Source organism: Aquarana catesbeiana, linkage group LG02 (genome assembly GCF_042186555.1).
Source record: "Aquarana catesbeiana isolate 2022-GZ linkage group LG02, ASM4218655v1, whole genome shotgun sequence".
Classification (NCBI taxonomy): domain Eukaryota; kingdom Metazoa; phylum Chordata; class Amphibia; order Anura; family Ranidae; genus Aquarana; species Aquarana catesbeiana.
In genome coordinates this window covers 314792352-314820153 of record NC_133325.1, presented here as the reverse complement: position 1 = coordinate 314820153, position 27802 = coordinate 314792352, and the positions used below count along the sequence as shown (strand labels likewise).

General features: G+C 43.7%; 1 protein-coding gene across 2 annotated transcripts; it reads right to left on the bottom strand.

The window, feature by feature from the left end:
* Window positions 1–4332: 4332 nt before the first annotated feature.
* CHAMP1 (chromosome alignment maintaining phosphoprotein 1) lies at window positions 4333–20546 on the bottom strand. 2 transcript variants are annotated; one of them, XM_073614738.1, is made up of 2 exons: window positions 20403–20546; window positions 4333–6925 (listed from the first exon to the last, which is right to left on the bottom strand). In XM_073614738.1, the coding sequence occupies exon 2, from the start codon at window positions 6875–6877 to the stop codon at window positions 4760–4762; it is 2118 nt and encodes a 705-aa protein (XP_073470839.1). In that variant the 5' UTR covers window positions 6878–6925; window positions 20403–20546; the 3' UTR covers window positions 4333–4759. The 2 variants fall into 2 exon arrangements, with proteins under 2 accessions (XP_073470839.1, XP_073470840.1); XM_073614739.1 differs by having other exon boundaries at window positions 20412–20537.
* Between the last annotated feature and the right edge of the window lie 7256 nt (window positions 20547–27802).

Genomic DNA, 27802 nt, shown 5'->3' with positions numbered 1-27802 from the left:
GTCTGAATGGCAAGCGTCATATCTGGAGGAAACCGGGCACCGTTTATCACTTGGCCAATACCATCCTTACAGTGAAGCATGGTGGTGGCAGCATCATGCCGTGGGGATGTTTTTCAGCGGCAGGAACTGGGAGACTAGTCACAATCGAGGGAAAGATGAATGCAGCAACGCCTTAATCTTCCAACAGGACAAGTACTCTAAGCACACAGCCAAGATAACAAAGGAGTGGCTATGGGACAACTCAGTGAATGTCTTTGAGTAGTCCAGTCAGAGCCCAGACTTGAACCCGATTGAACATCTCTGGAGAGATCTGAAAATGGCTGTGCACCGACGCTCCCCATCCAAACTGATGGAGCTTGAGAGGTTCTGCAAAGAATGGGAGAAACTTCCCAAAAATAGGTGTGCAAAGCTTGTAGCATCATACTCAAAAAGACCTGAGGCTGTAATTGGTGCCAAAGGTGCTTCAACAAAGTATTGAGCAAAGGCTGTGAATACTTATGTACATGGGATTTTTTAGTTTGTTTGAAATCTTTGCAAATTTATTAAAAATAAACTTCTTTTACATTGTCATGGGGTATTGTTTTCAGAATTTTGAGGAAAATAATGAATTTAATCTATTGTGGAATAAAGCTGTAACATAACAAAATGTGGAAAATATGAAGCGCTGTGAATACTTTCCGGATGTACTGTATATGAGCAACTTTATACATACAATTAGGGATGTGAAACTACTGTAATTATATTTTGCCAACCCTGGCCATTGAGTTTACTTGAGTGACACTACTGAAAAAGGAGAAAGGATGAGAGTTTATTGTGGGTCCAATATTTTTAATATAAAAAAACATTTTTCTACTTAAAAAAAAAAAAAAAAAACCCCAAACAAAACACTGATTTAAAGAAAGTTAAAACTTTTGCAGTATGCTGGTGTCTGCAAAAGACAGCTGCACTGTTCTCTGCAGCAGTGACCTTTTCAGCCTTGGGAGTCTAATGCCCTGTACACACGGTCGGACATTGATCGGACATTCCGACAACATCGTTTTTTTCCGACGGATGTTGGCTCAAACTTGTCTTGCATACACACGGTCGCACAAAGTTGTCGGAAAATCCGATCGTTCTGAACGCGGTGACGTAAAACACGAACGTCGGGACTATAAACGGGGCAATAGCCAATAGCTTTCGTCTCTTAATTTATTCTGAGCACGCGTGGCACTTTGTCCGTCGGATTTGTCTACACACGATCGGAATTTAAAGGATCGGATTTTGTTGTCGGAAAATTTTATAGCATGCTCTCAAACTTTGTGTGTCGGAAATTCCGATGGAAAAAGTCCGATGGAGCCCACACCCGGTCGGAATTTCTGACAACAAGCTCCGATCGCACATATTCCGTCGGAAAGTCCAACCGTGCGTAAAGGGTATTAGACTTTGTTCACATATCGGCGATTTGGAATCATGGGCATTCATCCTGAATGGCACTACAAACATTTTGCAATTGTGCCGCGATTGTCATGTGATAAATTGTAAAAAGTTATATGTTGTTATGTACAGAGATAAGGAGTGGGTAACACACAGGCTCCAGGGGTCAGGCACATATAATGTACATAATACAGCCTGCTGCATTATCATTTGCATTGCCATACTAAATAAGTCAAATCAGAATTAATCTATCATTGGCCATAAGGGTCGACAACTGAACAATCAAAGAACGCTGATCGCGCAGGTATTGACCTTCAGTGAGCAGAGAGCCGGTGACTATCATTCACCAGCATTCCGCTAGTCCCTTCCAGCGCTCATAGAGCACTAGACTGTGGAGGGGGCAATAGTGGCTGGCTCAGGCTCCCAGTGATGCGCCAAGAGGCTAAGCCAGCTCTGGCATCTGGGTGGATCCTGACGTTAAAGTTGGGATCCCTCCAGTGTCTGGACCGGCTGAGTAACTTCAGCCGAGAGCAGACTTCAGCTGAATCTAGGTCACAGGAAAGCAGAATTAATTGCACCCACAGGAGAGTAGGGCCAAAAGAGCTTTGGCCATACTTCTCCTTTAATGCAACGCTCATTACGTGACACAATTCGCGTTAATGCATATGCAATAACACAACCCAATGCTAAAGTGTAAATGGGTCCTACTTTTTATGTGCTCCCTATAACCCCAACAGTCATTCATGTTTAAAAGAATTTAAATATTATGGGTAAGGAAGTGCACTCCTGTGACCCACAAGGGAAATGCCAAAAGAGCTTTGACCCTACTTCTCATTTAATAATTTTTGGGCACCAGAGGAGAAATTCTCACTGCAGCAGTTCCTGACAAAGTTCCGGCCTGCCCCAGAGTATTGATATAGAAGAAGAAGAGGCCATTTAATTTGTTGGAAACTGCACCAGACAGGATTACTCCATGTGCACCCAAACATCATTAAATAGTCCCATCTCTGCCCCAGCTTTAACTGCTGAGGTTCACAAGATTACTCTGCTCCCTGAGGTACCGTATATACTCGAGTATAAGTCGAAGCGCTAATTTACCACAAAAAAAAAAAAAAAAATGGGAAAAACTTATTGACCCAAGTATAAGACAAGGGTGAGAAATGCAGCAAGTGTAATGTAAGTGGAAAAAGAGGGTCAACAATGCCCATCTGCAGCTGTATACCTCCCTGTGTCCTGTGCATATGTGCATGTGTCCTGTGTATATGTGCATGTATCATGTACCTGTGTCCTGTGTATATGTGCATGTGTCTGTGTCCTGTGTATATGTGCATGTGTCAAGGAAACGGAACGGGGAGGGTCTATGGTGTTTGGAGCGACCTCATTCTGAATAGAGCGGGTATCCCGAAAGATGATGCCCGCCCGATCATGTAGGACAGGGCCCAACACACGATCGTTCAATAGGACCTTCCAATGTTTATTAAATATCTTTTTGATTTCCTTATGCTGTATAGAGAACGAGGTAAAGAAAGACCATTTAAATTGATTTTCCCTTCACTGCTGGATCTGGTTGGTGGGTGTCCAATCCTCGGGAACTTCTGCTTTTACCTACATCTATCACTGTTCGGATTGGAGTTCGAGGCCTACAGGAGACCAGTTTTCAGTTTTCACTTTCACTTGGTTTGTTTGTGTGTTAGCAGCTCTTTGTTTATGCTTTATTGGGTATAGCGCAGTATTTTCACAACGCCCATAATGTCACTGCCTAGCCAGAGGTTGCACAAATCTCTGTATGCCAAAAGTCCTGACTCTAGAAGTGAGGGAAACAATTCCTGACAACGTTTCAACTTCATGTACCCCAAATATAAATCAAACGATGGCAGTACCAAAATTTATTTAATATAGGTATATATACCATGTAAGCCAGACAAAGAAGCCAACCGACACAGTGCTATCACACTGCAACTGCCTCTTTTAAAATAGCATAAAAGAGCATCTACAGTATATTAAACTGAAAAAAAACACACAGTCCCGTAGAATAAAGCAAATACTGTATTTTTTAAGGAAACCACTACTGTGAGATATATGGAACCTAATAATCACCGACCTGAAAAACACTTAACGTTTAAAGTCACTTACCTGGAACAAGGATCTAGCAATTGATGTCAGAACCCTTTATTTGCATAATTGCTCCAGATCAGTTTAAAGGAGTTGTAAACCCTCAGGGTTATTCACCTTAATGTAAGGTGAAAAACCTTTTGTGCTGCAGTACCCCCCCCCACCTTTTTCTTACCTGAGCCAATCGTTCCAGCAACGGGGACAAGCATAGCAGCTCCAGCTGCTGTCTCGGGTCCTCACTGGATCAAAGCCAGTGACACGGGAGTCGGGGGGGCGGGGCAGAGTCCTGCTGCAGCAGGAGTAGGGAGTGCGCCCGCACATGTGCCCCCTTGGAAAGCGGCTCTCCGTGGGGGCACTCGAGAAGAGGAAGAGCCAGGAGCGCCGCGGGGGACCCCAGAAAAGGTGGATCGGGGCCGCTCTGTGCAAAACCCTTGCACATGAGGTAAGTATAACATGCTTGTTATTTACAAAAAAAAAACAAAAAAACGAACCTTTACAATCCCTTTAAATGTAGAATTTAAGAATTAAAGTCCAACACAAATGGCTACATTAAATAAACACAACTTTAAGATATTGTCGCTATCACGGTTCTTAAACAATATCACAAACAGCAGTACATAAGTTATTTACTTTTCCAAAACCACATTAGTACTGTAGAAAAACAAAACAATGCACACACAGTAACAGAATGCACTAGAAAAGCAGAATACAATATACAGACTATGCCTAAGAGCTGCAGCTCTATTTACACAACTGCTTTGAGTTGATGATGTTCACACAATGCTTAAAATTGTCACCACCAACACAAAGATAGAAGCCGTTTTATTTTCAGTGGCACTTTAACCAGCTGGATCGACAGCACTAAAAAAAAATAATGACAAAAATAAAAATGCCTCAGAAACTTAAAACCAAACACTTTTCTTAGCATCAGATCACTGCCATTTTGAAATTTTCTAAAAAAAACAATTAACCTACAATTCACTATATAGCTCTCCAGGGATCTATAGTTTCTAGTGTAGAATAGATGAATTGTGGTCAAGCAAAATATCTATGAAGCATCCATACTCGGCCTGTGCTGCTCCCTGCCAGTATTGTCACTAGAAGTAAGACTATTTAGGTAAAAGTTTGGACCTCAAAATTAGCATGCAGCCTAGGAGTCATAAAATGGCAGCTTCCATTTGAACTTACACAGTTTTTTTTACATCAAGAGAGTCCTGTTAGTTATAGGTTACAGTCAATCTTCCTCATTGTCATCCTCGTGAATGTCATTGAAGTCCAGTGGTTTAATGGCATCAGCCGCTGTAATGGCGTCAAGCGGTGTAATATCATCAAGCGGTGTAATAGCGTCAAGCGGTGCAATAGCGTCAACTGCTTTAACCTCATCAACCGCTTTAACGTCATCAACCGGTTTAATGGCCTCTTCTTTGTGGCGATTGTCACAGTGTGTTTGATGTTTTTTGAAACCCCTTGGATGGTCAGTCTGAAAATTACATCTGTGACATTTATACAAGCCTTTAGTGTGAGATGCAAGATGGTTCTTCAAGTGTGTCTCCATTACAAATGTTTTCCCGCAGGTTTTGCATATAAATGGACTTGGCATATTATGTCTGGTGATCAGATGGTGTAGAATGGGCCCCCTTTTCAAAGGCCGACAATCACATAGCAAGCAATGAAACCTGCCCTTTACACGTTTAACATGTTTCAATATTTCTTCATCTTTACCAAAACCATCTTTATCATCTGATGCATCAATGGTTTCATGAACAGTTAGAGAAATGTCTGTGGTGTTTATAGTTTCAAGTCTATCCTTAGACCACGGTGTAGCTTTGTACTCTGAAAAATGCGCAACTCCAGGCAAGCGTGCGGGAATATTTATATTTGCAGAGGTGCCTGCAAAGTCCTTCGGCTCACTAGGTGTGCCCTCATCAGGAATTTGTTCATCTTCTGAAAATGGGGATGAACCTTTCACTACTGAAGTAGGAGCATCATCTGTATACTCAGAGTCTTTTAACTGAGTGGGAGTTGTATTGCCCTCCAAATATTTAGGCATATCTTTAGAAGGAGAATAAGCTTCATCCTCATCAGAAAACTCCATAATACCCTTTGAAATTGCTGGGGTGTCATCTTCTTCTGAAAACTCCATAATGTCTTTTGACAAACCTGATGTTCCTTCTTCAGAAAATTCCATTACATGTTTTGATACATTTGTGGTTTCCTCCCCTTCTGAAAACTCCATGATATTTTTTGCTGCATTTGCAGTTTCTTCTTCATCTGAGAAGTCCATGGCATTCTTAGGTATAATAGTGGACTCTTCGTCGTCTTCTTCTGAAAAATCCATTATTTCTTTTGATGGAGCTGGAGCATCTTCCTCATTATCCTCAGAAAAGTCCATTTCTTTTCCTGTGGCAGACGCATTTTCTTCCTCCTCAGAAGAATTTTGGAGATCCTTTGATGGAACAGGAGCAGCTTCATCTTCAGACATGTTATCTGTAGGCTTTTCTTCAGGTGGCATCTCATCCTCAGAAATGTCCTCAATCCCTCTTGACTGGTCAGGTATAAGGTCATCTTCTGAAGAGGACTCGGCCTCCTTTGCCTGAGGTGCAGTTTCCTCATCTTCTGAAAAATGTGGTATGCCACCTGGTAAAGCGGGTTCATCGTCGTCATCTGAAAATTCTGGTATGTCCTTTGATAGAGAAGATGCTGCATCATCTGAAAATTCAATGCCAACTTTAGCCCTCACAGAGCTTGTTTTTTTTAGACTACTGCTAGTATTGCTGGATTCAGACTCTAGTAAATCAGGCTCACTAAATGACTCCTTATCTTTAGTCTCTGCAGACATCTCACTAACCTTCTCTATGCTGTTGCTTTTAAAATCACTGTCCGAGTTATCTGGGTAATCCTGAGTTGGTGCTTTCTCTGGCCAAGAGGTAAGTGTATCATTCTCTTCACTCTTTACAGCTTCATTTGTCTTGCTTTGATCTTGCTCATCCACATACTTATCATCTTCACTTTCCAAACTTTCTGAATCATTCTTCTCAGAGTCTACTTCTGAAGCTGGTTCTGACTTGGGCTCAACAATAGGCTTGGTTTCCTTGCGCCATTTGTCTGGCACTGCATGCTGACTTAATATATGATAATACACATTGGCAAACAACTTGCTTGTGAAAAAGCATCGATGGCAATGGAACAATCGTGCACTTTTCTGGTAAAAAACAAGTTTTCCTAAGCCACCAGTATCAATTTCTTCACAGAATTCTGGGTGAATGGTTCCCATGTGAATTTGTGTACTCTTGAAGTCACTTCCATGAAAACTGCAGCGAGTACAGTCGAGCTGATTTTCTAGGATCTCCATTATTTCTTGTCACCAGCAATATCAAGTCTTGTGAAAATCTGTTAGCATCTAATTAAAAAAAAAAAGAAATGTAAAACATTTGGTGCAAACTTAAATTTAGACGTTACATGCATGCATTTATAGTATCATTGAAAGGCAAAATATACTTTGATGGCACCCTCTATTCCCCCCTTTCCTGTCCTCCTAATTAAATTTTCCAATGAAAATACAGACCACAGATCTATATTTGCTGTGGCCTGGACAGCATATGTCCTGTTTGATGTCTGGCATCCTGCAAACTAGTTGCCATGTGTTGGGCTTGGCTATAGAGAATAACCCCCATTTCTGCAGCTAGATCTGTACACTTATCCGAAACAACCATTATTACAGTCTGCTTACTACTAACTGCACAAGTTTGTTTTGAAAGCGAATAGCACAACACATGTGCAGGCAATTGATAATTGCTCCATTCCAGGCATTTATGGAGACACCACCTCCAAGGCTAGCCATTGTTTTAATAGGACAAGTGCATGGCCACACACTGTAGTCCGGACCCCCCAAAAATGTTTATTATAGCAAAAATCTGAGTAAAACCACCACAGCAGCAGAATCCAAGGGAGATCTGTTGACATATTTCACGCTAAGAGGTACTTATTCATAACGTTCTGAATAAGCGCTTCCTCAGAGATTTGTGGAGTGTCTTGACTACAGAGTAGAGTTGCACAATTAATTGTTAAAAATATCGTGATCTCGATTCAACCCCCCTGACAACAAATGGAGAGACTTATCTGCTCACTCAGCTGTCAAAAAAAATCTGGGCAGTCTGCCAAGTTTTTAAGATGAAACACTATAACTAACACTTCCTTCTTAGATCAAAGGGATACACTTCTGTGTGTAAAGAAAAAATCCAGGCAGTCTGCCAAGTTTTTAATGTGTAAATGCAGGAAGTTTAACCACTTAAAGTCTAAATCTTTTTCTGACACTTGTTTAAGTTAAAATCAATATTTTTTGCTAGAAAATTTCTTAGAATCCCCAAACATTATATATATTTTAGCACAGACCCTAAGGAATAAAATGTCAATTGCTGCAATATTTTATGTCACACTGTATTTTAGGGCTGCAACTAACGATTATTTTCATAATCGATTAGTTGGCCGATTATTGTTTGGATTAATCGGTTAATAACCTTAAAAAAAAAAAAAAAAAAAAAGTGTGGTGTATAACTTATTTAATATGTAAAGTTTAAAAAAAAAAAAAAAAAAAAAAAAAAAAAGGTAATTTATTCTTTAATATCTCTATGCAGTGGTAAATATAAATAACCAACTATATGGTTAGGGACTCTAGGGAGCAAAATCTCTAATCCACTGTGAGAATAACAGGCAGAAGAGATATACTGTATATACTATTAGAGGAGGGATATACTGTATATACTATTAGAGTATATATACTAATAGTGAATCTGGTAAATATAATCAGACTCAGATCAAATTTTTTTATTTAAAAAACAATGTCTTCCTTAAAAAAAAAAAAAGTCATTTTAAGAACGTTCGTTCAATTTTCTAATCGTTAGTGGGGTCAAATCGATGTTCATTTTCAACCACAGTGACGGGAAAATTTAGAAATAATAAAAAACTTCTTCATCAAAGGAATTTTCAGACAGTGCATTTGGTTTTTGTTCAGAAATTACATGCATTTTAAAAACAGAAATTATCAACAACATTCTTTCATTACGAGAATGTACAAAGATTTTTCGTCTGAATATTCTCGTCTGAAAATTGATCCGTGTGGCCAGCATAAGGCTCGGTACACACCTATGCAGTTTGCTTTTGATCTGTTTCTGCAGTGCTTTTTGCTGTGCATTTTGATTTTTGCGCATGTGATTTTGCTGCGATTTGCAGTTTTGTATTTTTTTGGCCAATTTGTTGTTGGGCAGATTAAAAAACACAAATTGCTGTAAAAACGCATTACATGCTTTTCTGCAGCTTCTCCATTGAAGTATATTGAACCAAAAAAAAAAAAAGCACCGTTTTGGGTTAAGAAAAAGGCTCTGACCCTTTCCAAATATGCAGCGGCTGAAAAAAGCATAGATGTGAACGTGTCCCATAGTAAACCATGTAAATGAACTCTAGTGCGTTTCTGCAAAAAGCACCTAAAAACACATAGGTGTGAACCAGGCCTAAGACGTTTAGTAACATAATGGGGTTAAAAAAATAAAATTAGCCCTTTATAGTACAAAAAAAAGCAGATAATCACTACTGTAAGGGGTTCATTTTTTTTACCGTAGAACAGTGAAAGTAATATTTACAGTAGCCATTATTTGCTCTTTCTGTACTATAAAGGGCTCATTTTTTTAACCCCCATTATGTTACTGGCCGATTAATCGATTATGAAAATAGTAATCGATTAATTTCATAATCGATTAGTTGTTTCAGCCCTACTGTATTTGCCCAGCGGTCTTTCAAATGCAATTTTTTGGGAAAAAATACACTTCAATGAATAAAAAAAAAAAAAAACAAAACAGTAAAAACAATAAAAACAGAAACAGTAAAGTTAGCCCAATTTTTTTTGTTTTAACCACTTGGCTCCTGTACATATACTTTGGAACTTTAAAGATAGATATCTCGGTAACAGCAGCAGCTGCTGCCACAACCAAGATATCCAGCTTTTCAATGAGCGGTCCTATTAACGATAATGGTGGTCTCTGTGGCGGAATCATCGCCGCGAGATCACCGTTATCGGCGGCGGGAGAGGCCCCCCCCTCCCGCACCCTCCGCCGCTTACCGGAGCCGTCAGGAGCGGCGGAGGCAATCGGGACCTGTCCGTGGCTGGGTATGGAGACAAGTGAGGGGAAGATGGCCCCAACCTGTCTCCATACTATATCAGGGCAGAAGCGATGTCAAAACGTCACTTCCGCCCATATGTCTTAAAGGGCCATTTTTCTGTTGTCATTTTTTCAAATGTCAATTTTTTTTTTTTATTGCATTTAAGTCCAAATATGAGATCTGAGGACTTTTTGACCCCAGATCTCATATTAAAGAGGACCTGTCATGTTTTTTTCTATTACAAGGGATGTTTACATTCCTTGTAATAGGAATAAAAGTGACCCAATTTTTTTTTTTTTTAAACTGTAAAAATAAATAAAAGCAAGTAAAATAAATAAGAGAAAAATGCTTTTTAAAGTGCCTGTCCCGATGAGCTTGCGTGCAGAAGCGAACGCATACGTGAGTAACGCCCGCATATGAAAACGGTGGTCAAACCACACGTGAGGTAGTGCCGCGATTGTTAGAGCGAGAGCAATAATTCTAGCCCTAGACCTCCTCTGTAACTCAAAACATGCAACCTGTAGAATTTTTTGAAACATCGCCTATGGAGATTTTTAAGGGTAAAAGTTTAACGTCATTCCACGAGCGTCGCAAATTTTGAAGTGAGACATGTTGGGTATCAATTTACTCGGCGTAACATTATCTTTCAAAATATTTAAAAAAAAATGGGCTAACTTTACTGTTGTCTTATTTTTTATTGAAAAAAGTGAATTTTTCCAAAAAAGTGCACTTGTAAGACCGCTGCGCAAATACGGTGTGACAAAAAGTATTGCAATGACCGCCATTTTATTCTCTAGGGAGTTAGAAAAAAAAATGTATAATGTTTGGGGATTCTAAGTAATTTTCTAGCAAAAAAACTTGTTTTTAACTTGTAAACACCGAGTCTGAAAAAGAGGCTCGGTCTTTAAGTGAAAGATGATGTTACACTGCGAGAATCGTGATCTATTTTCTAAGGGCCCTTTCACACTGGGGCGGGGTCAGCGGTAAAGCGCCGCTATTGTTAGCGGCGCTTTACCGTCGGTATTCGGCCGCTAGCGGGGTGGTTTTACCCCCTGCTAGCGGCCGAGAAAGGGTTAAAAACACCGCAAAGCGCCTCTGCAGAGGCACTTTGCCGGCGGTATAGCCACGCCATCCCATTGATTTCAATGGGCAGGAGCGGTATACACTCCGCTCCGAAGATGCTGCTAGCAGGACTTTTTTTCCCGTCCTGCTAGCACACCGCTCCAGTGTGAAAGCCCTCGGGGCTTTCACACTGGAATTAAAGCAGCGGCACTTTCGGGTCGGTTTGCAGGCGCTATTATTAGCACCATAGCGCCTGCAAACTGCCCCAGTGTGAAAGGACCCTAAGCAAAAAAATTGTGATTCTCATATTAGCCAGAATCGTGCAGCTCTACTACAGAGTGCGGCCCTTCTGGTCTGGATATTAAGGGGAACCCCACATCAAAGTTAAAGAAGAAGAAAAAAAAAAAAAAAAAAAACACATGGCAGATCCTCCCTAAAATCCATTCCAGACCCTTATCCGAGCATGCAGCCCAGCAGGTCAGAAAACGGAGGGGACAGGAGGAGCTTATCGAAATCTGAAAGCCCCCTTTAACAACTTTACATTGTACCCCTACTCATTCATCAAAAAAAAAAGTGGCAAAAAAGAAGAGAGAAAAAACAAACAAAACAAACAAACCAAACAAAAAAACCCAGTTTTTGGCCATTCGTTTATTAAAAAAAAAAAAAAAGAAAAATGTAAGAAACAAAAATACCTCTGGCCCCGAAGGCTTTCGCTGACTGCCTTGTCCTCCATCTAAATTTCCAACAATTAAATTGATAATCAAACTTTGGAAAACAGTTAAGAAAAAGATGGGGTATGGAGCCTTAACAGCCTACTCTCCTATTTGGAACAACCGTAATTTGCAGGAAGTTCTTAAGATAGGCATATTTAGAGAGTGGGAGAAGCTTGGTCTCAGTAAGCTAAGTCAATTATATAATGACTCTGGGTTAAAGAAATTTTCAGAACTGGTTAGGGAGTTTAAGCTTCCCCGGGGGTCTTTCTTCCTATATGTCCGGTTGGAACATGCCCTTAAAGCACAATTTAAAGCCCAGACTCCGAGATGGGAAGAGATGCCTCTATTTCAGTGCATAATTCAAATAACCCCCACTAGAGGGGTAATTTCAAGAATTTATGACCAATTAAGCAAATCGGTTAATAGCAGGGAAATACTCCTTGGGGTAAAGGCTAAATGGGAAGAGGAGGTGGGAGGAATGACCCAGGAACAATGGGCGAGAATTTTGGAGTTGGGAGCGCAGGTTTCTGTGACCCCTTCACAGAGACTCTCACACTTAATGCTGTTAAACAGAGCCTATTATACTCCTAAAAGACTTATTAAATTTGGGAGAAGGCCCAATGACAACTGCCCCAGGTGTCGAAGGACGGGAGATCTCATTCACATGGTGTGGAGGTGTCCCAAGTTGTTTAGATACTGGGAGGAGGTGACTGGGAACTTGGGAAATATTTTCGGTACGACAGTGGCAAACGAGCCCTTGGCTTGTATTCTGGGGCATAGAAGAGTGATGGGAGAAAGGTTGAGTACTACCTTAGCTGTCACGCAGGCCCTGTTTCAGGCTAGAAAGTTGATAGCACTTAGATGGCAGGTAAAGGAGCCCCCCACCGTGAAAGACTGGATCTCTACAATGAATGAAACCTTGGGTAGGGAAAGAATGGTGTACATAAAAAGGGGCAATCTTCAGGAATTTGAAAGCATGTGGAAGATGTGGATAGAGAAAGTGAAGAGTCATTAATAGTGGGATCGGCATAGACACGGAATAGACTGAGGGATGGGCTTAATATAGGTATATAGGCAACTGGTATCCTTGCAGGCAAAGGATGCTATAATAAAGTGTTTCTGGATATGAACGACAGCGTCGGTAAAGTGCCGCTAAAACTAGCGGCGCTTTACCGGTAAAGCTCGGGTGGTCGGAGTGTGAAAGTAGCCTTAGATCTCCCATCAGCTATGTAGTACAAGAACCTGTCTGATTTGATACAAATTTAACCACTTCAGCCCCAGAAGAATTGACCCCCTTCCCGACCAGGCCATTTTTGCGATAAGGCACTATGTTATTTTAACTGACAATTGTCGTGTGATGTTGTACCCAAACAAAATTTATGTCCTTACTTTCCCCACAAAGTGAGCTTTCTTTTGGTGGTATTTGATCACCTCTGTGGTTTTTATTTTTTGCGCTATAAACAAAAAAAAGAGCGACAATTTTGAAAAAGAAACACAATTTAAAAAAAAAAAAAATTTTCTTTAGTTTAGGCCAATATGTATTCTACATACTGTATTTTTGGTAGCGTATATCAAGTGGTTTGTGCAAAAGTTGTAGCGTCTACAAAAAAGGGATAGATTTATGGCACTTTTATTTTTTTTTTTTCTAGTAATGGAGGTGATCGGCGATTTTTCATCGGGACTGCGACATTGCGGTAGACAGATCAGACACTTTTGACACGTTTTTGGGACCACTGACATTTATACAGCGATCAGAGCTAAAAATAGCCACTGATTACTGTATAAATGTCACTGGCAGGGAAGGGATTAACACTAGGGGGTGATCAAGGGGTTAAATGTGTCTTCCCTAGGTGTGTTCTAACTGAGGGGATTAGACTGACTGGGGGAGGAGACATATTTTGTTCCTACTTAGTAGAAATGCCTGTTCCTGCTCTCGTGCCCGCAATCGCAGGGGGGGGGGGGGGCGGGATCGCACATCGGGTCCCCCGCTGTGCAGCGGGCGCACGCCTGCTATAGCTCTTAAAAGAGCCACAGTGTATATACGGCAATTTGCGCAGCAGAGCCATTCTGACGCCGTATATATACAGGACCCAGTCGGGAAGCGGTTAATGGATTGTTCAGGTATGTCCGCCTATTCCATGTATCTGGTAAATCTAAAGGAAACTGTACAGAGATTGTACAGTCAGATTGCATAGTGTACAGTGAGGGAGAAAAAGCATTTGATCCCCTGTTGATTTTGTTTTCCCACTGACAAAGAAATGATCAGTCTTAGAATGTTAATGGTAGGTTTATTTTAACCTCTTGCTTACTGACTGGGCACTTAAACCCCCCCTCCTGCCCAAACCAAATTTTCAGCTTTCAGCGCTGTCACACTTTGAATGACAATTGCGCTGTCGTGCTACACTGTATCCAAATACATTTTTATCATTTTTTTCCACACAAATGGAGCTTTCTTTTGGTGGTATTTAATCACCACTTGGGTTTTTATTTTTTACTAAACAAACCAAAAAAATACAGAAAAAAAGTTTCATAGTTTGTTTTTAAAATTTTGCAAACGGGTAATTTTTCTCCTTCATTGATATTCGCTGAGGAGGCTGCACTGATAAGATGGCACGGATGAGTGACACTGATGGGTGGTATGGATAGGCAGCACTGGTGATGACGCACTGATTGGTGATTTATAGGTGCCTCTGGTGACGCTGGTGGGCACAGAAGCCTCTGCAGAGGCTCTCCGTGATTGGGACCGATGTCATCATTGGCTGACAGCTGATCACGTGGTAAGGGGTCTCTGATCAGCCGAGTCTCATAGACTTGCTGATCACAGGGCGCGCAGGCCGCTCGAGCATGGGAGGACATCCATGGACCCCCTTCCCAGCAAATTTAAGTCCGCGCTGCAGCCGTCTTTCGGCTATAGCGCGGCCGGGAAGTGGTTAACAGTGAGAGACAGAAAAACAACAAAAATATCCAGAAAAACACATTTCGAAAAAGTTATAAGTTTGCATTTTAAAGAGTGAGGTAAGTATTTGAGCTCCTATCAAATCGGCAAGATTTCTGGCTCCCAGGTGTCTTCTATACAGGTAATGAGCTTTAAAGGGATAGTTCTTAGCCCAGGTTCACACCACAACGGGCTGCGGATCGCACAGGAGCGCTGTGCGTCCCTGTTCACCGTTTCAGGGACGAATCAGGGCCGATTCTATGCCTGAATTCGGCCCTGAAACGCAGCCAAAGACGCACAGCGTTTTTGTGCAGTGCGCACCGCAGCCGCCCCGGAGATATGTGAACTGGCTCCATAGGGAGCCAGTCACATTCTCCTGCTATGCGAATTAGAGGTGCGGAAACGCACCTCTAATTCGCATAGGTGTGAACCCGGGCTTAATCTCAGCATGTTATAAAAGACACCTGTTCACAGAAGCAAATCAGTCAAATGCCAATCTCTCCACAATGGCCAAGACCAAAGAGCTGTCCAAGGATATCAGGGACAAGATTGTAGACCTACACAAGGCTGGAATGGGCTGCAAGACCATCGCCAAGCAACTTGGTGAGAGGGTGATAACAGTTCGAACAGTGCGATTATTCGCAAATGGAAGAAACACAAAATAACTGGTCGATCTCCCTCTGTCTGGGGCTCCAGGCAAGATGTCACAGTTTGGAGTTTCAATGATCATGAGAACGGTGAGGAATCAGCCCAGAACTACACGGGAGAATCTTGTCAATGATCTCAAGGCAGCTGGGACCATAGTCACCAAGAAAACAATTGGTAACACACTACGCTGTGAAGGACTGAAATCCTGCAGCACCCGCAAGGTCCCCCTGTTAAAGAAAGCACATGTACAGGCCCATCTGAAGTTTGCTAATGAATATCTCAATGATTCAGAGGAGTACTGGGTGAAAGTTTTGTGGTCAGAGGAGACCAAAATCAAGCTCTTTGGCATCAGCTCAACTCGCCGTGTTTGGAGGAGGAATGCTGCCTATGACCCCAAGAACACCATTCCCACCGTCAAACATGCAGGTGGAAACTTAATACTTTGGGGGTGTTTTTTGCTAAAGGGACAGGACAATCCCACCGCATCAAAGGAACGATGGACCGGGCCATGTACTGTCAAATCTTGGGTGAGAACCTCTTTCCCTCAACCAGGGCATTGAAAATGGGCCAGCATGACAATGACCCAAAATACACGGCCAAGACAACAATAGAGTGGCTCAAGAAGAAGCACATTAAGGTCCTGGAGTGGCCTACCAGTCTCCAGATCTTAATCCAATAAAAAATATGGAGAGGGAGCTGAAGGTTCAAGATAGTCTAAGTTCACATCTATTTGGCTGCGCTTGATGCGTTTTTCAGGCACATTTTGCGTTTTTAAACCCGCATGTTTTTTATGCATTTTTGCATGCAGTTTTTTAATGCATTTTGCACTTCTTTTTCTTTCTATTTAACCACTTGCCGACCAGCCGCCATCATACTGCAGCAGGTCGGCTCGTTCCCGTGAATCGCTATAGGTGTACGTCGGCTCTTTTAAGAACTATAGCAGGCATGCGCGCAATGTCTGCCGGCCACCCGCGATCGCTCCACAGAGAGCCAGAACAGGGATCTATCAATGTAAACAAACAGATCCCTGTTCTGACAGGGGAGTAGCGAGTGATCGTCTGTTCCTAGTGATCAGGAACAGTGATCTCTCTCCTTCTGCAGTCACTACACTCCCCCCCACAGTAAGGCTACTTTCACACTGAGGCGTGCGGGCGCTGGCGGTACAGCGGCGCTAAATATAGCGCTGCTTTACCATCGTTTTAGCGGCGCTAGCAGGCGATTTTAACCCCCGCTAGCGGCCGAAAAAGGGTTAAAACCGCCCACAAAGCGCCGCTGCAGCAGCGCTTTGCAGGCAGGTTTGGAGCGCTACCCAATTGTTTTCAATGGGAAGGGCCGCGTTAGGAGCGGTAAATACATTGCTCCAAAGATGCGGCTTGCAGAACTTTTTAGACCGCCATGCAGGTGCACTGCTCCAGTGTGAAAGCCCTCAGGGCTTTCACATTGGATTGCATTAAGCGGCTCTTTCAGGGCGCTATTTTTAGCACTTTAGCGCCTGCAAAGCGCCTCAGTGTGAAAGGAGCCTTAGAAACACCTCCCTGGGAACACATTTAACCCCTTGATCACAACTAGGGTTAACCCCTTCCCTGCCAGTGTCATTTATACAGCAAAAAGTGCATTTTTATAGAACTGATCGCTGTATAAATGTCAGTGGTCCCAAAAGCGTCCAATCTGTCCACTGCAATGTTGCAGTCCCGCAAAACTTCACATGTGATTTGCACTGCAGTGTGGTGTGAATCGCATCCAATGTCAGACAACACACCAGTGTGAACCAATGTTAATTTTGGCAGCAAATTTCGATTTAGTTTTAGTCTTAGGACTAAAATGGCATTTTAGTTTTAGTCTTCTGCAATTGTTTTAGTTGTATTTAGTCGACTAAATCTCCAGTATATTTTAGTCGACTAAAATCTCCAGTACATTTTAGTCGTCTAAAATCTAATGGGTGTAATTAAATTTTAATGCATTCGTTTCTACAATTTCCAAACTCATTATATACTGCTGGAGTGAGAAATCTAATATGTTATTATGTATGGTATTGAGGTATGAACATGCACTACAGGCCAGTGTTAATTTTGTCAAATTTCAATTTAGTTTTAGTCTTTTGACTAAAATGGCAATTCAGTTTTAGTCCCATTTTAGTCTGTTGACTAAAATGCCATTTTAGTTTTAGTCGACTAAAATAGTATTCATTTAGTCGACTAAAATTTTTTAGTCAATGAAATTAACACTGGTGTGAACCAAGCCTAAAATGCAAATCATTTTATAACTTTTTTGAAATGCGTTTTTTCCTTATATTTTTGTTGCTATTCTGTCTCTCACTGTTAAAATAAACCTACTATTAAAATTATAGATTGATCTTTCTTTGTCAGTGGGCAAACGTACAAAATCAGCAGGGGATCAAATACTTTTTTTTCCCCTCACGGTATGGTCATCTTTATACAGGTACATAAGGGAGAGTGGACAGAAACACTTAGTTGTCAGGCCTTTTGTTTTGGAGCATTCCCACTTGTCACGCATAGGGCATCCCACATTCACTTGAATGGGCTACCCTACACTCAACAATCACCCCAGAGAAGCTCCAAAACTATTTTTGGAGCGGCGCATGGTGTATTACTGCAGTTTTCGGTGCATTTGTTACACTTGGGGAGCCTTTAGCATGTAATGACAACACAAACATGATGCAAATTTGCAACATATCTGAAACACATGGCAAATTGTGCATTTAGAAACACATATGTGAATGGAGCCTCATTGTTCTTGTGTAATCGCACCAATTTCACTTTCAGGCACCATTCACACCTATAGTGGGAGCGCATGTTTTTTGGCTCGTTTTTACAGTGACACACACATAAGGCAGTCCATTGATTTCAATGGGCTGTGCTACACCTGGCAAGGTAGCTCATGGAACATTTTATTACGTTCTTTACTTCATTTGTCACCCGTTTTTTCTTGTGACAAAATGTGTATTTGGTGTGCCATTAACGACACTGAAAGCGTAACTAGGTAATTTTAGGCATATAAATGTGGCCATACACTATACAATCTGAAACGATATAATAGGACAACACACGATCAATCCAATCACTCTGTATCCAATCAGGCAGGCTCTTGCACTACATAAGGGGTGCCCCGTGGACTGCATGCGGCCCCAGGGAGTTTAGCATGCAGTCTGAGCCCATCTGAAGGTACTCTGGGGAAGCTAGGCAAATGCACACATGGAGGAATGCCGGGGAGGCTGTGAAAACTTAGTTGATGGGTGAAGTGGGTGTGCTAATGATGTCAGCTGGTAAACTCCTTCCTGTGTCTTACTGGCTAGTCTGTCTGTACACCAGGGAGTATCTGAAGTGATCTGCAAAATATAGCCATGGATGATTAATGGTATATTGATACAAAAAAAAAAAAAAGTGAACTTAGCCTTTAATAAAGCTTGACAAATGCCCTGTGTGTGTTAAATTTTCTATTCGTTTTAAAGGAGCCCTGTAGAACCCTAGCTCAGTAGTACCCTTGCCCAGCCTATAGGTACCCTTGTCCAGCAGATCCCCAGCTAGGGTTGCCACCTCATCCCTTTAAAATTGAACACATTAATGACACAGGTTCTGTGGCTGATTAAGGTGGTAATTAAACTCACTTGGTGCCTTATCTGCATTAAATTAACCTTAGAACCCGTGTAATTCATATGTGTTTGGGTTTAAAGGGATGAGGTGGCAACTCTATCCCCAGCCTATAAGTACCCTTGTTCAGCAGATCCCCAGCCTATAGGTACCCTTGTTTAGCAGATCCCCAGTTTATTGGTATCCCCAGCTATGCTGATCCCCTGCTCAGTAGTAACCCCCAGCTCTGACTGACACACCTCCTCATTGCCTACCCAAAAATGGAACTTCCGCTTTAAGTGCTGGTGACCCCCTGACATGCCACATTTGGCATGTCATTTTTTTGAGGTTGGAACAGGTACCCAGCTCCCACTTTCTCCCCTGGCGCCACAGCACCAGAAGGAAGATCACCTCTCTCTCCCTGCAATCTTCTGGGACAAGTCACAGGTTCCAGAAGATTGCCCGGCCATTCACAGCTCACCTGGCTGTGAACCACAGCTGGGCACCCACAGTTAGAATGCCGGCACCACAGAGGAGGGGAAGAGGAGTGGGACTTCGTGCACCCGCATTGCTGGACCTTGGGACAGGTGAGTGTCCAGTTATTAAAAGTCAGCAGCTACACTTTTTGTAGCTGCTGACTTGTAAATGGGTGGAACTCCGCTTTAAGACAATATTTACTGACAAACATGCATCGCACGTTGTTGGGGGGTGTTGGCATTACTTTAACAGGCTGCGTTTGGTCGGCGATCACATGTTGGGAAGTTTTTGCCGCAGACATGAGACATCACCCCTGCGGCATGTAAACACCCCCAGCTTAAAGTGGTTGTAAACCCTTACACATCACTTTTCCCTACAGGTAAACCTATAAAAAGGCTTACGTGTAGGTACTGGAAATATCTCTTAAACCTGCATGGTTTAGGAGATATTTACCATATATATATATATATATATATATGCTGGCGCACGTGCCTTGAAGAAAGGACACAATCATGCTGTTTCTAAAGGGCCCGTGCCTATCAGCTCTCACGCGCGGGAGTAACATTACGTGACTCTGGCCAGTCACAGAGCCAGAGTCCATGGCCCTGGAAAGAAGAGGGGTGAAAATGGACGTGGCCACCAGCAGGGACTTCGTTTGCATTTTAGTGCAACATAATGGGGTAGTATGCAATGCATACTAGCCCATTATGCTTTTACTTTGCAGGGGGGGGGGGGGGACATAAAACCCATCAGGGTTTACTTGCTCTTTAAGAGGGGAGGCAGTAAAAATGTAGCTCTACCTTGCATTTTTATGGCCCCGAAACTGCGCATCTAAAAACCTGCACCACAAACATAATGCATGCACACATCTCTTCATGAGGAGCACAGAGAAGCTCTACCCCCAGTATTAGTGGCCGAGTCTCTACACCGCACACTCATCACGTCCAAAGCGCCAACTGAAAACAGACCACGCCCACCGCGGCACTGTGTACTTTTGTTGGGCTTTCTGCTGTAACTCATACACCCCTATCCCCTCCGCACTAGATAGGGGCCCCACTTCTCCATCTACACTGTGACCTTGGTGCAAACCCCAGCAACATTATTCATTTGCTAGTGGCCGCTCAGGAAAACCACAAGTACACCCGTCAATACTGCTCCCGACCGCACACCACATATGACCAGCTCGCTACATTGCACCCACGTGACCCAGGCACTGCGCACACTCACTGTGCACCCCGCAATCTTATACACACACAATCCCTGCAGGTATCACCCACAACACTGCCCTGCGAGACATCTTACCGCGCTCACCAGCACGATTCGCCAAGCACCGCCTCCACCTTACGTCACTTCGCAGGCGACGAGACGCAGGACAAATCAAAAGCAGCCATGCTACGTCATCACGCTGTCCCTGACATTCGTCATGTGACTGAATTGTGTGTGTGTGTGTGTTTGTTTGTTCTCGTTCACAGTAATAGGAGAGTTCATTCACCTTTTATTTACTACGTTTGAAGGAGTTTGTGGTAAAATAATATTTTTTTTGTACGTTATACTAACATTTTTGTTGTATAGTAATGGTTTAATCAACGTGGCTAGTGAGTATTCATTTAGAAGAATTATTTAACCAGTTCAGCTCCAGGCCAAAAATCGACATCTTTTTATCTTTTTCAAAACTGTATCTTTTTAAAAAAAAAAAAAAAAAAAATAGGACCCCAACACGCTATTAAATATATATATTTTATTTTTTTTTAACAGAGGACCTAGATAATAGGATGGTGGATGTTGAAATTTCTATGTATAAACCCCTGTGCTTGGTGGATAAAATATATAAATATGTATAGCTGCAACCAGGGGAGTTTCTAGGTCTGCAAAAGATCTGGGGCTAGAGCCCATAGCAGCGGTCACCAACCTTTTTGCATGCCCGCGGGGGGGGGAACACCAGTGGTAAGCAATTTTTCATGGGCGATGGCTGGTGTTGGCGCTTCAATCATCATGGCATAATGGTTGATATGGTGTCAGGGTGATTGAAGTGCATTATTTCTATTGTTACATTCTAATGAAGTGGTTCAACTCACCATACTGCAGAATCAGTGGGAGCCCTGGGCGTGTCACTTGCCACATCTCCTGTCACCAGATGCAGCGTATTACTTGCCGCCATCACCTGCCACTAGATGTGGATTGTCACTTGCCACGTCTCCTGCCTCCATTTGCAGATTGTCACTTACTTTAGTGAGGGCAGGAGAGCAGTGATGCAGGGCTGGCAGTGAGAGATGATGTCATCTCGCTGCTCCCCGCCGCACCTCCGACATTGAAGCAAGGGGGTCTGGCTGCAAAGTGGAGCTCCACGATGACCGTGCTGTGAGGGCGGAAGAGCGCCGATTTGTGGCGAACAGTGAGAGATTATGTCATCTCTCTGCTGCTCGCCGCACCTCGCTCAAAAATTGAAGAGGCCCGGCTGTGAAGAGCTCGCTTCTTTCCTCTACTCCGCCTCTCTCATGCAGTCAGCCCGCCTGCCGCAGCAGCCGCAACCCGCTGGTTAGGCAGGGACCCTGCGGAAAGAGACTCGGGGCTATGGGCCCCAGATTCGGGGCTATAGCCCCAATAGCCACCCCCTAGCAACGCCCCTGGCTGCAACCTATAGCATAGCTCCCAACTGTCCCTGATTTCGAGGGACTGTCCCTGATTTGGAACAAGTACTTCTGTCCCTCTTTCCTCCGCATTTTGGTCTGATCTATATATTTGTATATAAAATACACAATTTATCCTTAACCACTTGCCTCCACCATATAGCAAAGTGGTTGTGTTATCCTGACCAGACGTCATATGATGTGATCAGGATAACAAGCCGCGGGCGCGCATCGCGGCGATCGTTGTGACGTGTCACTCTGACACAACGCAACTCCGACCTAGGTAAATAGTCTCTGACAGAGACTCTTTACCACGTGTTTAGCCGTGTCCAATCAGGGCTGATCACGATGTAAACAGGAAGAGCCGTTAATCGGCTTTTCCTCACTCGCGTCTGACAGACGCGAGCAGAGGAGAGCCGATCGGCTGCTCTCCTGACAGGGGGAGTCTGTGCAGATTGTTTGTCAGCACAGCCCCCCCAGATGCCCACCCAGGACCACCAGGGATGGCCACCACTGTTGACCACCAGGTACGGCATCCCTGGTGGCTATGGGTGGCTGTGCCCACACATAGTGCCAATCAGTGCCAGCAATACCTGCAAGTGCCTCCTAATCAGTGATGCCCATCAGTGCCATCAATCAGTGTCAATAAGTGCCACTCATCAGTGCCCATCCATGCCCACCAGTGCCACCCATAAGTACCCATCAGTGCAGCCTTTCAGTGCCCATCAGTGTCACCTATCAGTGCCACCTATCAGTGCCCATCTGTGCCACCTATGAGTGCCCATCATTGTCACATATCAATGCCCATCATCAGTGCCACCTCATCGGTGCCATCTCATCTGCGCTCATCAGTGCCGCCTTATAAGTGCGCGTCAGTGCAGCCTCATCATTGCCTATCAGTGAAGGAGAAAACATACTTATTTACAAAATTTTATAACGGAAACAAAGAAAAACTTTTTTTTTTTTTAATTTCGGTCTTTTTTATTTGTTTAGCAAAAAATAAAAACCGCAGAGGTGATCAAATACCACCAAAAGAAAGCTCTATTTGTGGGAACAAAATAAAAAAAATTTGTTTGGGTACAGTGTAGCATGACCGCACAATTGTTAAACAGTGACAGCGCTGAAAGCTGAAAATTGGCTTGGGCAGGAAGGGGGTAAGGGTGCCTAGTATTGAAGTGGTTAAAAAAGTGTTTCCCAGTGCTAAACCTTTCACCCAATTTCTAAATTGCTGCTTTTGTAAATGTCAAAAGCCAGTATAAAGGAATAATAGTGCTATAAAAAAGAAGCGCTTTTTTGGTTTAACTAATCTTCTAACTCTGGAGGTGCTGCAGAGATCCACAGCTCAGATGAGAGAATCTGTCCACAGGACAACTATTAGTGGTGCACTCCACAAATCTGGTATTTATGGAAGAGTGGCAAGAAGAAAGCCAATGTTGAAAGAAAGTCATAAGAAGTCCTGTTTGCGGTTTTCAAAAAGCCATGTGGGGGACACAGCAAACATGTGGAAGAAGGTGCTCTGGTCAGATGAGACCAAAATTGAACTTTTTGGCTTAAAAGCAAAACGGTATGTATGGCAAAAAACTGAAACCGCACAGCACCCAGTGGAGGCTGGTGCTCAAAATTTTTGGGGGGGCACAAACGAACTGCAAAAATTCTGAAAAATACTGAAACAAAAACATCAATTGCAGCCACTGTGCCCATCATATGCTGCCAACTGTGCCCATCATATGCTGCCAACTGTGCCCATCATATGCAGTCTCTGTGCCCATCATATGCAGACAACTGTGCCCATCATATGCAGCCAAAGGTGCTCATCATATACAGCCTCTGTGCTCATCAAATGCAGCCAACTGTGCCCATCATATGCAGCCTCTGTGCCCCATCAATTGCAGCCTCTGTGCCCTATCAATTGCAGTCTCTGTGCCCATCATATTCTGCCTCTGTGCCCCATTGTCAATTGCAGCCTCTGTGCCCCGCAAATGCAGCCAACTGTGCCCCCCCAGCCGCCCGCTGTCTGCCCCGGCACTTACCCCATCGTGGTGGTGGGTCAGGCAGCAGGCACAGTCACAGTGTGTGTGTATATATATATATATATATATATATATATATATATATATATATATATATATATATATACTCTGCATCCATTGTAGCCTATATCTACAGTGCATTCAGTGGTGTACAGATTCTACAACTTTTGGTGTGCACAGTATCTAATACAGTATGTACAGTTTCTAATACACTTCAGGTGGTGTGCACAGTATCTAACAGTGTGTACAGTTTCTACTACACTTTTGGTGGTGTACACAGTACACAATACAGTGCAGCTGTAGTACAGTTTCTAATACAGTGCGGGCAGTGTACACAGTATCTAATACAGTGTGTACAGTTTCTACTACTTTTCTGGTGGTGTACACAGTTTCTAATACAGTGTGTACAGTTTCTACTACACTGCTGGTAGTGCACACAGTACACAATACAGTGCAGCCATAGTACAGTTTCTAATACAGTGCAGGCGGTGTACACAGTATCTAATATAGTGTGTACAGTTTCTAATTCAGGAAGTGTACACAGTATCTAATAGTGTCTACACTTTCTAATACACTTCTGGTGGTGTACACAGTTTATAATACAGTGCAGCCATTGTACAGTTGCTAATACAGTGCAGGCGGTCTACACAGTATTCTACTTTTTCAGCAGCCGGCTTTTTCATCATCCAGCGGTGTTTGGACCGAGCAGAGCGCCTTGCAGGAATGGAATGACGAACTGATGACCAGATTACCCCCATGTTTAGGACTTATCTATGCCTACTCATGACTTCTCAAATGTGAGTTGCCTGTATTAAGTGTTATTAAAACTTGTTCTATATCTGCACCCAGAGGCGCCTCATTCCTTGTGCCTTTCCAGTGTTTGGGAACATGGTTTCTGTTCCCCCCCCGATGGCAGCCCTGAGTGTGGGACCCCTCTTCATCACTCCATATGGTCCTTGGACCTCTTAACGTATTACAAGACTATGGACTCTTGTTATGTTATCTCCTAAATCAGAATGTTTTTAACCTATACATTATATATACTTTATTTACTGTGGGTCATTTAACGTTCTAGTTTTTTGCGCCTGTACTTGTATATAATATATACAGTTTCTACTACACTTCTGGTGGTGTACACAGTATAAAATACAGTGCAGCCTTTGTACAGTTTCTAATACAGTGCAGGCGGTGTACACAGTATCTAATACAGTGTGTACAGTTTCTAATACACTTCAGGCGGTGTACACAGTATCTAATACAGTATGTACAGTTTCTACTACACTTCTGGTGGTGTACACAGTACACAATACAGTGCAGTCGTAGTACAGTTTCTAATACACTTCAGGCGGTGTACACAGTATCTAATACAGTGTACTGTGGTGTTGCAAAACAAAAAATACATCATGTCCGGAAGGCCACCAAGGAGAGGCAGACGCTCACAGGCCACTAAAAGAGGGCAAGCAGCGTCTGTGTCTACAGTCAGCAGTGGTGGTCGTGGACAAGAGGGGGTGCCACAGAAGGACAAGAAACTGGCAGTCATGTTCCCCCAGCTGCAGCATACTGCCAGGTTTGTTCCAGTGACGAGGAGGGAGGGGATGATGAGGTCACTGACTGTACGTGGGTGCCTGAAAGAAGAGAGGATGAGGAGGAGGCACAACTCCAATGAGGCAGGATGTCCTCTAGGGGTCAGCTTAAGGGCAGCCACCCTATCGCATCACACCGCAAATCCCTGCAGGTGCAGGGCACTGCTGACTCCCCGCTGACTTTTAAAAGTTCCTTGGTGTGGGCCTTTTTTTGACACGTGCAGCAGATCGAACCTTTGTCTGAAGCGGATCAAGCATGGCCAGAACAGCAACCGCTTGGGCACCACATGCTTGACCAGACATATGACAACCTGCCATTAAGTCCGTTGTCAACAGCACTTGAAAGACCCACATCAAAGAAAAAGGCGGACTCCTTGCTCCTCATCTGGGATCTCAAACCCTACTATACCTACAGTCCTCTCAAAAACCTGCATTGAGAGGAATGAAGGTATAGCAATAGGTGTCCCAAGTACTTGCAGCCAATCTGCTAGCAGTACACCACCAATTGATTTTAGCAGGCAAATTTCCCTACCCCAGTTTGGCCAAATTGCTAGCACTGCAACTGCTGCCTTTTCAGGTGGTAGACTCTGCCCCCTTTTGTAAATTTATGGAATGTGCTGTACCTCAGTGGCAGGTTCCAAAACGCTATTTCTTTTCACGGAAGGCCATTCCGGCTCTCTACTGGCATGTGGAAGACAATGTTTTGGCCTCGTTGGACAGGGTGGTCAGCAGTAAGGTTCATATTACCACTGACTCATGGTCCAGTAAGCATAGGCAGGAACGTTACCTTTCCTTCACGGCGCACTGGGTAACTCTGCTGGCAGCTGGGAAGGATGCAGGACAGAGTTCAGTGATGTTGGAGCTTGTTCGGCCATCACGCCTCTAAAATGCTAGTGGTAATTCTGCCACAGCTCTCTTCTCCACCCCCTCCTCTTCTTCTTCCTCTATGGCCTCTTCTGCAGATTTGTCCTCTGAACCAGTGGTGCTCCGTAAGCGTTCAAAGGGGCTATGCAAGCAGTCAGACTAAAAGATGCCATGCGGTGCTTGAGTTGGTCTGCCTAGGGGACAGGAGCCACACTGGGGCAGAGATTCCGTCAGCTCTGCAGGGGCAGGCTCAGAGGTGGTTGACGCTATGCCAGCTTCAGCCAGGTATGGTTGTATGCGACAATAGCACCAACCTTCTCTCCGCCCTCCCACAGGGACACTTGATCCATGTTCCATGTTTGGCACACATCCTGAATTTGGTGGTGCAGCGGTTCTTGAGCAGGTACCCAGGCTTACAGGATCTCCTGAGGCAGGCCAGAAAAGTCTGTGGTAATTTCCGCCAGTCATACAATGCCAGTGCTCAGCTGGCTGACATTCAAAGGTAATGCAACCTGCCCATCAACCACCTCATTTGTGACATGCCCACCAGGTGGAACTCAACATTGGCAATGCTGCAGCGGCTGCACACACACAGCAGAGGGCCATCAATGAGTACCTGTGCGAGTATGGCACTAGGACAGGGTCAGGGGAGCTTGGCTTCTTTTCGCTACGCCAGTGGCTACTGATCAAGGATGCATGCACTGTCCTGTCACCATTTGAGGAGGCCACAAGGATGGTGAGCAGTGACAATGCATGCATCAGTGACACTGTCCCTCTAGTCTTCATGTTGGAGCACACCCTTTGTGGAATCATGGACAGGGCACTTGAGGCAGAACAGCAGGAGGAAGAGGAGGACTTCCTTTCCTCTCAAGGCCCCCTTTATCCAGATAGCATTCCTGTGGGCCCCCCAACACACAGGAAGAAGAGGAGGATTGTGTCAGCATGGATGTAGAGGATAACACTCAGCTCGTGTGATCCTTAGTGACCCAGAGGACTCAGAATCGAATGCCTCTGCAAACTTATGCTGCATAGCCTCTCAGATTCTGCAAAGCCTGCGAAAGGACCCTAGGATTTGTGGTATCAAGGAGAGGGATCATTACTGGCTGGCAACCCTTCTTGATTCACATTACAATGGTAAGGTTGCAGAACTCATCCTGCCTTCGCAGAGGGAGCAGAGGATGAAACATCTTCAGGAGGCCTTGAATAAATGTTTGTGCAGCACATTTCCAGACCCTGGGAGGTTACCATTTCCTGGTGTCGGACCACGTGTTGCTGAGGCTTTGTTCAGTCAGAGGAAGAGCAGTGGAGAAGGTGGCCATCTGACCGATGCCTTTAAACAATTTTTCAGTCCTCAGCGCCAAGGTCTGAATGGTTCAAGCAACCTTTGCCAGCATCTGCATTTTATGGTGCAGGAAGATCTAGGGGCAAGAGCAGACTTGGAGACATTTCCAACAGAGCATCCACTGGGTCTTGAGGATGGACCACTGGCCAGAACCTGCTCAATATGCAATTGAGCTACTGGGCTGTCCTGCATCCAGCATGCTTTCTGAATGCACATTCAGTGCTGCTGGAGGGTTTGTATCTGATCAAAGAGTGCG